Source organism: Sapajus apella, unplaced genomic scaffold (genome assembly GCF_009761245.1).
Source record: "Sapajus apella isolate SASKATOON/1434 unplaced genomic scaffold, GSC_monkey_1.0 scaffold174, whole genome shotgun sequence".
Taxonomy (NCBI): domain Eukaryota; kingdom Metazoa; phylum Chordata; class Mammalia; order Primates; family Cebidae; genus Sapajus; species Sapajus apella.
The window spans coordinates 1,544,711-1,558,848 of NW_022437114.1; the positions used below are offsets into that span (position 1 = coordinate 1,544,711).

The 14,138-nt window shown below is 49.0% G+C and overlaps 1 protein-coding gene across 2 annotated transcripts in view; it reads left to right on the top strand.

Annotated features, from left to right (window-relative positions):
- The first annotated feature begins 3,715 nt into the window (after window positions 1–3,715).
- MGLL (monoglyceride lipase) overlaps window positions 3,716–14,138 on the top strand; it is a 135,553-nt gene continuing 125,130 nt past the window's right edge. Inside the window, exons 1-2 of one of the 2 annotated variants that reach the window (XM_032267970.1) lie at window positions 3,716–4,055; window positions 5,307–5,451. In XM_032267970.1, coding sequence (XP_032123861.1) covers window positions 5,327–5,451 — 125 coding nt within the window. In that variant the 5' untranslated portion in view covers window positions 3,716–4,055; window positions 5,307–5,326. Of the gene's footprint in view, window positions 4,840–5,306; window positions 5,452–14,138 lie in introns of both variants that reach the window. The other variant, XM_032267969.1, reaches the window with a different exon arrangement.

Below are 14,138 nucleotides of genomic sequence, written 5' to 3' on the forward strand. Positions count from 1 at the left end.
TGTCTAGAATATGCCAAGAACTCTCAAAACTCAACAGTAAAAAAAAAGAAGCAAACAATTATAAAATAACCAAAAGGCTGCAGTGAGCGGAGTGCACCACTGCATTCCAGCCTGGGTGACAGAATAAAACCTTGTAGGGAAAAAGAAAGGAAGGAAGGAAGGAAGGAAGGAAGGAAGGAAGGAAGGAAGGAAAGAAGGGAGGGAGGGAGGGAGGAAAAAATGGAAGGAAATAGCCTAAAGGATGGGTGTCATGGCTCATGCCTGTAATCCCAGCACTTTGGAAGGCTGAGGGGGGTGGATCACTTGAGGGCAGGATTTCAAGACCAGCCTGGCCAACATGGTAAAACCCCATCTCTATTAAAAAAGAAAAATAATAATAAAATAAAAAAAAATTAGCTGAGCATGGTGACAGGTGCCTGTAGTCCCAGCTACTCAGGAGGCTGAGGCATGAGAATCGCTTGAGCCTGGGAGGTGGAGGTTGCAGTGAGCCAAGATGGCGCCACTGCACTTCAGCTTGGGTTACAGAGTGAGACACAGTCTAAAAAAAAAGGCCAAGAAAATAGCCAAAAGACAAGAAGAGACATTTCACATTTCACTGAATGGGTTATATAGATGGCAAATAAGCACATGAAACAACATTAGCCATTAGACAAAAGCAAACTAAAAACCACAGTGAAGTATCATCACTACACACTAACAGAAAGACTAAAATTTTTTAAATGGTGACAACACTACATGCTGACATGAATGCTGAGAGACTGGATCTCTCCTACACTGCTGGTGGGAATGTAAAATGCTACAGTCACTCTGGAAAACATTTCCACATTCTCTTTAAAAACTTGCAATTTCCATACAGCTCAGCAATTGCATTCCTGGGCCCTCGTCCCAGAGAAACGAAGACTTAGGTTCACACAAAACCTGTACATGGAGGTTTAAAGCAGCTTTGTTCTTAACCATCAAAAACTGGAAACAATGCAGATATCCTTCAGCAGATGACTTGTTAGACATACTGTGGTATTTCCATATTGTGGACTACTATACCCAACTATAGAATTATGCAAAATGAAAAAGTGAATCTTAAGAAGTTATGTACTTTATGATTCTATTCACAAAATAGCCTTGAAATGACAAAATTTTAGAAATGGAGAACAAATTAGTGGTTGCCAGGAGTTGTGGGGGAGTGAAGATGAGAACTGGATGTGGCTATAAAAGGGTACCACAAGGGACCTTTACGGGATGGAGATGTTCTGTACCTTGACTGTATCAATGTCAGCATCTTGTTGTGATATTTACTGTGGTTTATGAGAAGTTGCCATTGCAGGAAATTGAGTAAAAGGCACATAACATCTCTCTGTATTATTTGTTACAACTGCATGCGAATCTACAGTTATCTCAGAATAGGTTTAATTAAAAGAAAAAGTCAGATACGGAACAATGCAATCTATCTCTTAACTCCCAAATTCTTAGTTGGCTGGCCACACACCATGTTCTCAGTTGTGTCCATAACCAAGTTTGGTGGATCTCTTCCAATTTGCAACTGTCATTTATACTGAGATCCCTCTGACAACTCCAGTGAAGTCTGTCTTCAATTTTTTTTTGAGATGGAGTCTCGCTCTGTCACCCAGGCTGGAGTGCAATCACTGCAACCTCTACCTCCTGGGTTCCAGTGTTTCTCCTGCCTCAGCCTCCTGAGTAGCTGGGATTATAGGTGCCTGCTATCACACCCAGCTAATTTTTGTATTTTTAGTAGAGACGGGGTTTCACCATGTTGGTCAGGCTGGTCTCAAACTCCTGACCTCAGGTGACCTACCCACCTGGCCTCCCAAAGTGCTGGGATTACAGGTGTGAGCCCCGGTGCCCGCCTCTTCTCAAAACTTTCAAGCTGTGGGCCAGGCACATGGGGTCAAGATATCTTCTTTTGATCACGAGGCCAAGAGATCCACTCTTTTTGTACTAAAAATATAAAAATTAGCTGGGCAGGGTGGTGCGCTCCTGTAGTCCCAGCTACTTGGGAGGCTGAGGCAGGAGAATCTCTTGAACCTGGGAAGCAGAGGTAGCAGTGAGCCGAGATTATGCCATTAAACTCCAGCCTGGCCACAGAGCAAGACTCTGTCTAAGAACAAAACAAAACAAACTTTCAAGCTGTGTATTTTTAATCATGAAATGTTAAAACATAAATATTTTAACATAATATTAAATGTTAATGAAAATGTGAAAAGCTGGAAACATTTGAAATAATGGCTTGGTAAAAGGGTCCATCAGACCCCCAACCACCCTTTCTTTCAATGAATTATAACCCATGGAAATCCAGTGCACTTAGCATGCCCAGCTTTGAGTGAAGTTCCCAAGCTTCCTGCCCCTGAGACTGCTGCCCCTAAACCTCTCTTGCATGGATTCTGTAGAGCTGCCCCTATCAGAAGTCACTTGGCCACTCCTCTGCTCCAGGCCTCGTGGCCTGCTGGAGGCCAGAGAGAGGATGAGTCATGCTTAGCAGCAACTACAACCCAAGCCACTCAAAGGCTGTTGTTTTATTTCTCAAGTTAGACTGCAGGCTCTAGAACAACCTGGGCCTCCTTGGACACACACAATGTGACGCTGAGACACCAATCTCTGGAAGACAGCAGTTCTCAATGCTGCAATGGTGTAGAACTTTTTGCAGAGGAAGGAAGGACAGGAAGATTCATTGAGGTCAGTGTGAGTCAGGGGCACTCCTCTGGGACATAGATAGGTTACTCACAGGTTGTAGGTGGGGAGACTGAGGCTGAAAGAGCAAGTGGAGGAGCTGATGTTGAACCTGGGTGTTCTGGAGTTTCAGTCCAGTGGCTGTATCCTCCATGGCCACGTTGCAAACTATACTGGACAGAGCTCAGACTGTACCCCAGCCTGTGTAGATACACCAGAGGTTTTATTTGGGGTATCCAGCTGCTGGGCACGGGAGGGTTGCTGGGAACTGCCAGGAAGGGACGAGGCATTTGTAGGCTCTCATCATCTGCTTCTACCCTACCCGAGACTCGAAAACACCCTCCAGCACTTTTTTTTTTCTTTTTTGAGATGAAGTCTCACTCTGTCGCCCAGGCTGGAGTGCAATGGCGTGGTCTTGGCTCACTGCAACCTGCGCCTCCCAGGTTCAAGCAACTCTCCTGCCTCAGCCTCTCAAGTAGCTAGCTGGGACTACACATGCATGCCACCATGCCCAGTTAATTCCCCCTCCAGCATTTTATGTGTCTGACTGCAGGTGGTGTGAGTGTGTCTGTGTACGACTGTATGTGTATGATGAGAGTGTGTCTGTGTATATGTGTGGGCCGCGCTGTGTTGTCTGCAGATGTCTGTGGACATCTGTGTCTCTGTGGGTTGTCTGTGCCTATGTCACTGCCTAACATTCTATGTGAATCTAAGTGAGTTTGTGTGTCTGTGGATGTCAGGTGTCTGTCTTTGTGTCGCTGGGGTGTGTGGGATGATGTGTGTGTGCATGCATGTGTGGTCTGTGTGTGTCTGTAAGCAAGTGGTATCTCTGGGATGTGTGTCTGTGTGTCCCTGCGTGCAGTGTAGTGACTTTGGGAGGGCGCATGTGTGTGGTGTGTGTTCGGCCCTGTGAGTGTGGTCTATGTACGTGTGGTGCCTGTGGGTCTGTGTGCGCGCGTGTGCCCGTGGGTGTGGTGTGTCCTCCTGCGCTGAGGTTCCCAGGGACACATCTCAATACAGACCCCCCTGACAGTCCCCGGGCGGCCACCCCGGGGCGCGGCTGTCTGTGAGGCTGGGCGGAGAGAAGCGCGTGGCTGGGTCGGCGGGCGGCGCCCCTGCTCCTCCCCGTGGGCCGGGCACACGTGGGCCCCGGGCGCCGCCTCCCCGCGCCACCAGCCGCCCGCCGGGTCCCGTGCGTCCCCACCCACCTCGGGCCGCCCCCGCCGGCGAGCCGGCCCGGGGATAAAGTGGCGGCGCAGACGCCGCACCCTGTCGCCGCGAAGCCGGCCGCGCGCAGCTCGTCCCGGCCCTGGCCCGCCGCAAACGAGGATCCGCAGCGCTCGGGGGACGCGACTGCGGCGCTAGTGGCCCGGGTAACTGCCTCCCTGCCCCCGCCCCAGTCCGCCAGTGCCGCCGTCAGGGGTGGGAAGCAGCATCGGGGTCCCTGACACGCCCGGCGTGGGCTCCGGCGCCCCGTGTGTGCGTGTGTTTGCGCGGTGTGTGTGCGCGCGTGTCCGTGTGTGCGCGTGTGTGTGTGTGCGCGCGCGCCCTCCCTGCTCCCTAGCACCAGCCCCCAAACCAACTTGTCCCCATCAACTCCATCTTTCCAGTCCCCACCGTCCCTGGTGCAGACACCCGCTGAACTCCCCTCCCCCCCGCCGGTTTTCCCAGCAGCATTTCCGATGACAGCTGCGGGGCTACACGTCCTGTGCTGTCGGAGACGCGCAGGAAGCAAAGTTTGTGAGAAGCCTTGGAGGCGACTTTGCCTCGGGGACTCGCATTTGTGCGTCTGCGAGCTGCCTCGGTGTGCGCGGAGCTAGTTTCCCAGTTTCCCGGGCCCCTCCCTTCTCCGAGCCCCTCCAGCGATTTGTTTAGGAAAAGTGATGACATGAACTAGTAGTGGAGAATCGCAGAGCCGCTCCCCGTCCTGGGGAGGGAGGGGAGCCCCGGAGAGCCTGCGGGTGGGAGCTGGAAGCAGGCTCCCGGCTCAGCGCCCCAGCCCGAAAGGCAAGGGTCTGGGTGCGGGAAGAGGGTTCGGGAGCTGCCTGCAGGCTGCCTTGGGGCCGCCCAGATGAGGGAACAGCCCGGTTTGCCTGTTTCTGATTCTCCAGGCTGTAGTGTTTGTGGAATGCAAACGCCAGCACATGATGGAAACAGGTTTGTCATGTATCCTTGGAATTTCAGATGGGAGGAATAATCTGAGTATCATCCACCTCATTATTGTGCCCACTTGAAACTGTTCCTTGGAGATTTTAAGATCGATGGGTCTTCTTGCAGCTGGGTCTTTGTACCCATAGAGCTGACTATAATTTCCACTTGATTACAGCTAAAATAGTCTTTAAGATGAAGTTTCCTGAAATGATTTAAAATAAACACAGATGGGAAAGGGGGAAAGCTGTAATGAGGTACTTAAAAAATAAAGTGAGCATTTTCTTAAGAACAAATGGGATTTTTCAGTCTTGGAGAGGTTTGCAAGAAATGTATGTATTTTTTAAACCTTTGAAATGGAGGGGTTTTTTAAACTGTTTTTAAAAAATGTTACCAACTCTGAACTAGGCTTTTTTCTCCTGTCCATACACGATTGAGATGTTTCTGACTTTGGAATATGTCACTTTTCCTTCTAGGACCTGAAGACCCTTCCAGAATGCCAGAGGAAAGTTCCCCCAGGCGGACCCCACAGAGCATTCCCTACCAGGACCTCCCTCACCTGGTCAATGCAGATGGACAGTACCTCTTCTGCAGGTACTGGAAACCCACAGGCACACCCAAGTAAGTGTTCCTCAGAGAGCCACCCCAGGTGGCAGGGGATCATGGCCTCTGCTCCTGCTCCTCCTCCTCTTCCCCCTCCTCCTCCTCTGGTCATTATCATGTACAGCCATCTCAGGCGGGGCTGCTTTCTCTATGACCTACTTCCCCTGCCATTTTAATATTAGGCTGAGCACTGTTGACAAAGCTAAAATGTATACTTCATAATTTTTTAAATTAAGAAACAGGAATTCTTTTTCCATTATAACAACTCAGATACGGATCCTACCGTGTGGCAATTTTCAAAAATTCCACGACTTTATTTTTTTGTACTGGAGCTGATTTCCTGTTGTACAGGCATTCGCTTAAAATCAAACCCAACAATTAAAGAAAATTCCCTAGATGGATGAGAAACTCAAAGTCGTACATGTATCTTCACCTTTGCTCTCTTTTCCTTCTTGCTTCTGAGCTTCAGAAGATGGCATACATGTGTCACCAGAAAGAAAGGGGCCTGGGTATTTCCTTCTGATTCCTTGCCAGCTCCATTACTTTGTACATTTTCCATCAAGGATTTGTCTTGCTGTTAGAAGCAGGCCTTGGGACTACACACAAGACAGCTGGTCTCCTGCTGCTGCTCCCTCCTCTTGGATGAAGCAGGAAAACCCTGCTTGTTTGTGTTATTTGGAAAAAGGAATTATTTGTGGTAACCAATTGGCCTGGTGACAAGTGAACATTTCCTGTTCCAGGAACATTTTACCTGTTTCTTAGGCCTCTTGTCTCCTAGGGATCATTGTGTGGTTGGATTATGTCTCTCTTTGTGCCCCAGTAATCACCCAACCCTAACACAGGTGTAAAATTTCTTCTCTGTCTTCATCACGGTATCTATGATCCAGGGAGCTGCATGTTAAAAACGCAGAGATACGGACTTAAAACCCAGTGTAGAGTCATAGCTTCAGGGCAGTTGGACAGACTGACTATGGCTTCTGTCTAGTGTTTTCAAGTGGGTAATATGCTGAGAAGAGTTCCTACTGGCTCTGGTAATACATTTCTTAAAGAATGTGTCTGTATATGCATATGTGTTAGAGGAAGGGGGGTTGTCGAGCATTATGATGCTAATTAATCATTAATTCTCCACTCTGGCTTAACTGGCTGTAGAATTACTCAATCTTGGATTAATTTCTAACAGATTAGTGGTATGTGGTGAGTGATTTGATCAATATACAGAAAGAGGGCAAAGAGTTATTGAAAATAGAAGTTTTTAATGTCCGAGTCTCAGACTTGGGGGGCTTTGTTGGTTAATTAGTGAGGTTGTCCTAGTTTGAGGTCAACAAAAGTAAAGTGGCTCTGCAGTCCTGGCAAAGGGGGAGGGCGGTGGGCGAGTGGGTTAGAAATGGCCGAGTAGGCTGCCCTGCCCTCCCCTCGCCTGCCTGCTGGGGGTTTTCACAGTCTCTGTGCTGAAGTTGCATTGCAGGGAGCTCTCTTTGCTCTGTTGCTTTTGATCTAGTTAGACATGAAAACTCAACTCCTTAGTTTAAGCTGAGCTGCCTCTTGGATGTCAGTGTCTGCCTTGTGGTGGGTGCTGATGGGATTAAGAACAGAGGTGGATGATTGAGGCAGTTGAGCCCAAGAATTTGGAAGAAACCTGCGGGTCTAGAAAAGGTTAAGGGAATTGAGGGCAGGAGCGATGAAATAGAGCAACAGAGCCATGAGCATGTGTAACTAAAGGAACACTTTCCATAGTGTTATCTTCTCAGCTTATCAAAGAGGAAGGGGCTGGTCAAAGTCCTACCTGCTGGGCCTCCAGCACCTGGAGACAATGACAAAGAGGTCCTGGAAGCCCCCTGCCATGACCGATGTTAACCCTGTGCTTGCTGGATCTTGCAGCGGTCTTGAGGGTCCTAGGGTGGGATCTCAGGGCAGAGGTTCATAACCAAGACCAGCTGCTCAGCAGGCCTGCCCTCTTACATGATCTGGGAGACCCCCACAGCATAATTATAATAAATAGTAGTATTATTGCCTGCACAGAATCATTCACTCTGCTGTTAGGTAGAGGGAGGGGACCTCAGGTCACCAGGCCTTTAGTCTTTTCCCCCAGTCCCTTTACCCCTCTTCAGCATAACCAGGGTCTGGCTTTGCGCAATCCTGCCTCCCAGTTAGGAAGAAAGAAGGGAGGAAAAGCAAGGGGCAAAGAAAGAGGAGACTGAAACCTCCCCCCATTACTCTACCAACTGTGGGCAAAACATGGGCCAGGAGCACCTCATCTCCAGCTCTGCCTCTGCTATGTTTCTCACAGAGGCCCTCGGGACCTCAGAAGCCACCCTGGGGCCTGTGGATATCATATTATGCAGAGGGATCTGTGCCTATCTCCGTTAGTTGGTAGTGGTTTGGGTGGATTTTCTGGCCAACCAGTTACTTCTAGCTCCTGGGGCCTGCCCTGAGCACCTACTGAGACATACTCCCCTCAGAGGACCTGCTGGGTTCCAAAACTGGCTCTGCAGGTGGCTCAGAGCAACACCAAGCCACAGGTGTCAGCCACTGCACTGGGAAACTGGCTTAACCCACTTCATGGAAGCAAATTCTGTCATATAAACACCAGCCTCCTCAGACTGGATCCTGAGAAAGAGAAAGCCCGTCTTGGGTTAGCCTTTAGGGTCGGTGCTGTTTTTAACGTAGTAGGCCAGAGTCTCTGTGTTTCATCATTGGGAACCAGAGCTTAAACCTCCATTTGGCAGTGCCAAGGCAAATTCATGCTGTAGTATTTACAGTAATAACAAATCCTACACTTAAGCCATAGCAGAATTATTTCATATTGAGTGCCAAGTACATTCTAGGGTCTGGACTAGATTCTGTGCACACATGATTTCATTTTGCCTTCACATCAATCTGTGAGACTAGCATTATTATTCTTACTATTCCCATTTTACAGATGAGGAAGCAGAGGCCCAGTGTTACAAAGTGTCTTTCCCCAAATGACCCTGCTGACAGCAGTGGGATTTGGTCCACATTCTTTTGACGTGGACCAAATCCAATTGTTCTCCTTACGCCACTAAGCAGGACAGATTTTGTCTTTACAAGTAGTGTTTTCCTGGTAAATTCTTACATTTTGGGTTAGGGTAAAAATTACTTCCTAGGGTAAAGAGGAAGAGAATAATTAATTCTCCCTAATCGTTTGCTCATAATATATTAAAAGTGAGAAATGAGCTGGGTTCAGTGGCACACATCTGCAGTCCCAGCAACTCAGGAGGCTGAGGTGGGAAATTCTTCGAGACCAGGAGTTTGAGACTAGTCCAGGCAACATGTTGAAATTCTGTCTCAAAAAAAAAAAAAAAAAAAAAAAAGTAGGAAATAGATTTAGAGATATGTATCCATTCTGAAAAAAAAAAAGGAAAAGGAATTTATGCCCTTGGCTGCCTTATCCAATTCAGCATGTTGGAATTTAAAAATACTGACTGGGCACAGTGGCTCATGCCTGTAATCCCAACACATTGGGAGGATGAGGCAAGTGGATCACCTGAGGCCAGGAGTTTGAGACCAGCCTGACCAAAAGTGGTAAAACTCCCTCTCTACTAAAAATACAAAAAATTAGCCAGGCGTGGCCTATAGTCCTAGCTACTCGGGAGGCTGAGGCAGGAGAAACACTTGAACCCAGGAGGTGGAGTTTGCAGTGAGCTGAGATCACACCACTGCGCTCCAGCCTGGGTGACACAGCCAGACTCTGTCTCGAAAAAAAGGGATAGTAGAACATGAGCAAATGTCCACTGATGCTATTGGCAGGTGATGGATTCAGGCCCATGGATGGGGTTGAGCTACTTTGTGGGCTCTTGAGCTAGGAAGTCACAATTGCTGTTGCGCCACTTTGAGAAATATTTAGCACCTTGAAATTAACTGTGGGAATTCCTTATCCAGGAGAATGACTAAATGGCAGTGCTCGGGTGGGGGAAGGGGTGTGGTCTGAAAACAGTTTGCAATTTGATGACTTAGACTCCAAAAATGTCCTCATTTGACACTGGATGACCAGGAAGGCTGGAGAGCAGGCTGTAATTATATGATTTTACAACTCTGACCCCTGCCAGACAGTGAGTTCAAGGCGTGGAGCAGATCGTATTCGCTGCTCATCTGCAAGGCCCACATGAAGGAGGTGTGGAGGCGAGGGTGCTGAGTGGACACATCTCACTCCCGTCTTTCTCCAACTATAGTCGACCCCAGTCTGTCCCCCTAGTCCCTTTACCCCTTTTCAGCATAACCAAGGCTTGTGCACTTGGCCTCCCCGGCAGCCCCTCAACTCTGGAGAGCTGGCCCACTTTCTTTTCTGTAGCTTCTGTTATGGTGATAATAACCGGTGTATTGAAGGAACTGGCTCAAAGTGCGATTGTCCCTCCTTCACAGATGCCCCAAGGCATACCCCTGGGATGCCAGAGCCCTCCCCACTTCCTCCAGAGCCCTCCCTGCCCTCACACCTCCAGCAAGTGCCTCCTCCTTTAAATGTCTGTTTAGCATTTCGTTCCAAACTCCCCTGCATTTACAGAGACCTTCTGAAACATAAGCCCTTTCTCCGAACCTTACTGGCCTTGCCTTCTAGTCCTTTCTTGCCTCAGACCTCGGTCAAGTGGCTAGGAACCTTGTAGCCACCCTCTCACCACGGCTCCCTCCTCTCCCACCTGACCAGCTCCACTGGTTTGTGCTGCCTCGGAGCCAGGGTGCAGCCTGCATGGTTTTCAGGATTTTCCTGTCGAAGACATAGAACTGGGGCCTTCAAGGGGAACAAAGGCAGGGCTCGGGTCGGGGGAGGACTACAAAGGAGATTTCACACTGTTTCTGGAACCTGCCCACGTGCTCAGAACTGCTGCCGCTGTCGTTGGGCCTAGAACCAATAAGACAGGGCTCCCTGCTCCTGTTGTTCCTCCCCTTGCTCCCAGGCATGGGGCTCAGTGATGGCCCCCATTGCAGCCCTCTCCTTCCAGGCCCACGTTGATCCCTTTCTCCATGAAGCCTTCACTCCCTGTGTGCGTTGCAGCAATGGGCAGTGCCATCCTCGGGCACTTCTTCCCATCTATGCCACTTTACCTGGAGGAGAGGCCATGCCCTGAGGCCTGGGTAGATTTAAGTGGTACAGAACATCCCCCTTCTTGCGCCCTTGTAATGTCCTCCTCACATCAGCCCCCAGCCAGACACAGGTGTGGCACCTGTGGCTCTAGGAAATAAGGGCCCCTCCCAGCCATCTGGATCCATCTGGAAGTGAAGAATTTTCACCATCTGGTTGGACATAATTCCATCCCCATGGCCTTCCGACCTTCCAAAGACTTTGTCCTCAAAGGTGGGACTGGCTTTTCCCTCCCCGCCCTTAGGCTTTCTAATTAGGTTGTCAGCTGGCCTTTTAGAGCTTTCTTCCCCCGCCCCCTGCTTTCGGTGTTTGTTTGGTGTTCTGGGAAACCTGCAGGTCCTGTTTTCTTCTTTGAGTGTAGAAGGGAGTGTGAATTTCCATCTCCCCAGGCTGCAGCTGCTGAACCCTGTAGCCCTTCTGAGCTCAGCCACCTGTGACCAGGTGTTCCCGAATCACCAACCAGCTGGTTTAGTGCAGATGCTCCCTAGGGTCAGCTAAATCACACAACTTATTGTCCCTTCAAGTGGACACTTTTAACCCCACTCTGTCAGTCTCTGCGGGGGTGAAGACACCCTGGCTCCCGCTCAGTGCCCTGTGCTTGCAGCTCTGTGGCTCCCCCACACAGCTTCTTGCTCTCCTTGCCCAGGATCTGACGCAGTGATCCATTCAGCAAATACTTCCTTATTGATGTCTACATGGTCCAGGCATTGCCTCCGGCGCCAGGGTGGGGAGAGGGTGGCAAAGATCATACATCTGATGAAGGGGTGGGGATGGACTAACAGGTAGATAATTATAATATGATGCAGCCAGGACCTAGAGGCAGGGCTGCTGCTATGCCATGCAGAGCCTTTGTGCAAATCAGACAGAGGTGCCCACTGGGCAGAGGCCACCCCATGAGTTGATGAGCAGAGTGCGGGCTGGGTCGCAGCTCCTATTCGCCCTTCTGTCCCGTGTCCTGGATGGTGTTCCACCCTCGGAAAGGGCAAGTAGGGGAGAGGACCCAAGCAGAAAAGCATGAGCCAAAGGGGCCCCAGTTTTGTATCTTGGATAATCAGCCAGATGGAGAGGTTAGTAGTAATCTAGGCATGAGGTGAAGAGGGCCAAGTCATGGCATAGACGTAGCACCGGGTGGTAGCAGGGGATGGAGAGATCAATGTTGACTGTGCCTGAGGACACATGGGCAGCGGAGGGAGAAGGGAGGTGACTCCCAGGTGTCTCTGGAGTGATGGCAGAAGGAGCTGGTGTTATTGAGGATGTGGGAATGCGGGACTCTCCTTCACAGCACACACCTTTAGTGTATTCTCTGCTTGGAACATGGCGGGGCTGCCGTCTGGTAAGGATCACCGCAGGTTGCGGGTCGTTTGTTGGCACAGCCTGGGATAAGCCTGGAGGAGAAGGGGCAATGCCAACGAACCAATTCCATTTCATATGCCACTAGTACAATACAATATTCATCAATATGAATCAAGAGTGACTCTGCTGAAGGTAAGGAAGGAATCAACTTACACCCTCTCCCCACAAGGGGGAATCAAAAATGAAGCACCTTTGAGAAAATGGGCCCTACCATGCATTTTCTAGCAATGACATTATTTACAGTCATGTATTGACTTTTATTGCATTTAGTCAATTATTGCATTTTAGTAGCACCTCTATTTTATTTTGTCCATTTTAACAATTTCCAGAAGTTTCTTTTTCTTGTATGAAGCTGTTATTTCTCCTTCTGATGCTTCTGCCTTTGTGATAGCAAATTGTTTTATTTTTAAACAGGGCATTTCTTCTGGGCTTCTTTAAAAAGACTCTTCGAATAGCAAAGATCTTTTGATGGCAAGAGGCAAGGCGGGCGGCTATTCTTGCAGTTGAGTTTTCCAACAGCTTTGTTAAGGGATAATTTCTTCCAGTTGCTGTAAGAATGTTCTGCTGATACAAATCTGGCTTTATTTTGAAGTAGAGTTGAAGAAAAAAAAATAGCAGAATAAGCTGCTTCCTGAATGGCTACTGTTGTGCACGATTGTCTATTTATCGGCACCTTTTAGGTTTAGATCTTAATCCCAGATGCACTTTGTTCATGAATGCAAACCAAACTGTTGGTCATTGTATACACGAAGGAAATGGTCTTTACTGGTGCAAATTTTTACAGCTGAGATGACAAGATGACCCTTGTCCCATATTGCAGGGTCATCCAAGGTTCTTGTTGGTAGGAGGTTCTTTTCATTTCACACAGCCTTGTTGATTAGGGGGTGGGGGTGGGGATGCTGAGGTGGTCGAGTGAAATGGGGTGACATTGTTCTCTGTGTGTTTGAGGGCTGTAAGAAGAGCTGTGTGCTGTGTGTCCCTCCACTTGCAGCTGCCCCAGGTTGACCTTTGTGGCTGTCTCTTAACATGCCTCTCTCCCCGGCTAGTGCTGATAATTTGTTCCTATGCTCAGTGTTCCACAAAGTCTCTTGTTTATGGTGATGAGAAGGTTTGCCTCAGCTTCCCCCAAAATATTCAAACAACATGTTTCTCAGGGAGTCATAAGTCTAGCAACATTCTAAAAAGAGGAAGGGAGAGAGGGAGGGAGGCAGGGAGGAAAGAAGGAAGGAAGGAGGGAGGGAAGGAAGGAAGGAGAGAAAGAAGGAAGGAAGGAAGGAAAGAAGGAAGGAAGAAAGGAAAGAGAGAAGAGGGGAAGGGGAAAAAAGTGGGGGAAGGACAAGAGAGAAAGAAGGTGGGAAAACAACAGACTGAGCATTAAGGTTTCTTTGGAGATCAGCAGCTGTCCCTGACCTTGGGGACTTACAGGAGGTTCATGGATAGTTTTAGGGGGTTAGAGGCTGGGCCTTTTGACATCAAAGGGGTATATATACTTTTCTAGGAAAGGAAGAGGGATCCTAGACTTTACCAGACTCTCAAAATGGCGGTCGGTGACCCTGGAGTTCTGTGCCACCCTCGTCATTTCACAGATGGAAAATTCGAGGTACAGGGAGTGAAAGGAGCTTCTCATGTTGCCACAGTGCTGGCATGGGGCGAAAGGGCAGCCTCCTGATCATGCATTGATTCTGCTTCGGGCTCTTCCTCAGAAGTTGTCCCACGCCTTCTTCTGATCAATTTAAACTACAAGTTAGCCCTCCCCAGGAGGGACTTGAGCAATGTCTGGTTTAAAGCAGGGCTTGGAGAGGTACCAGCCTCTTGTCTCCCACAGGAAGCCGTTTGGCCAGCCTCCATTTTGCTGAGTCTGTTGAAAGTGGTTAGAAGTATGTGGGCACCTAGCAATGCCCACTGAGGCTGCTAGTAAGAGCATATGCACCTCAGAAGAGATGGCCAGAGACCTACTTAGCGCAGCCAGCAGAGAGGTAGAAGGAGGGGAGAAACTGTGGGAGGAACAGGAGCCTAGGAGGCCTCTGGGAGAATGAGAGTTGGGGGAAAGTGGCAGACTCTTACGAGGGGACCCCAAAAAAAGAGGAGGGAAGGAGGGGAAAAAAGAATAAAAAGGGAAAGATGGAAGGGCCTAAAAAACTGCACGGGTGGCCACATACAGCCTCTGGTTAATGTCTCCTGGTCGAGGCATGTCAATTCTCCCAGGTCATTGGCAGCCTACTGGATTAGAGAATAAAAATGTTTAGTTAGGAAATTG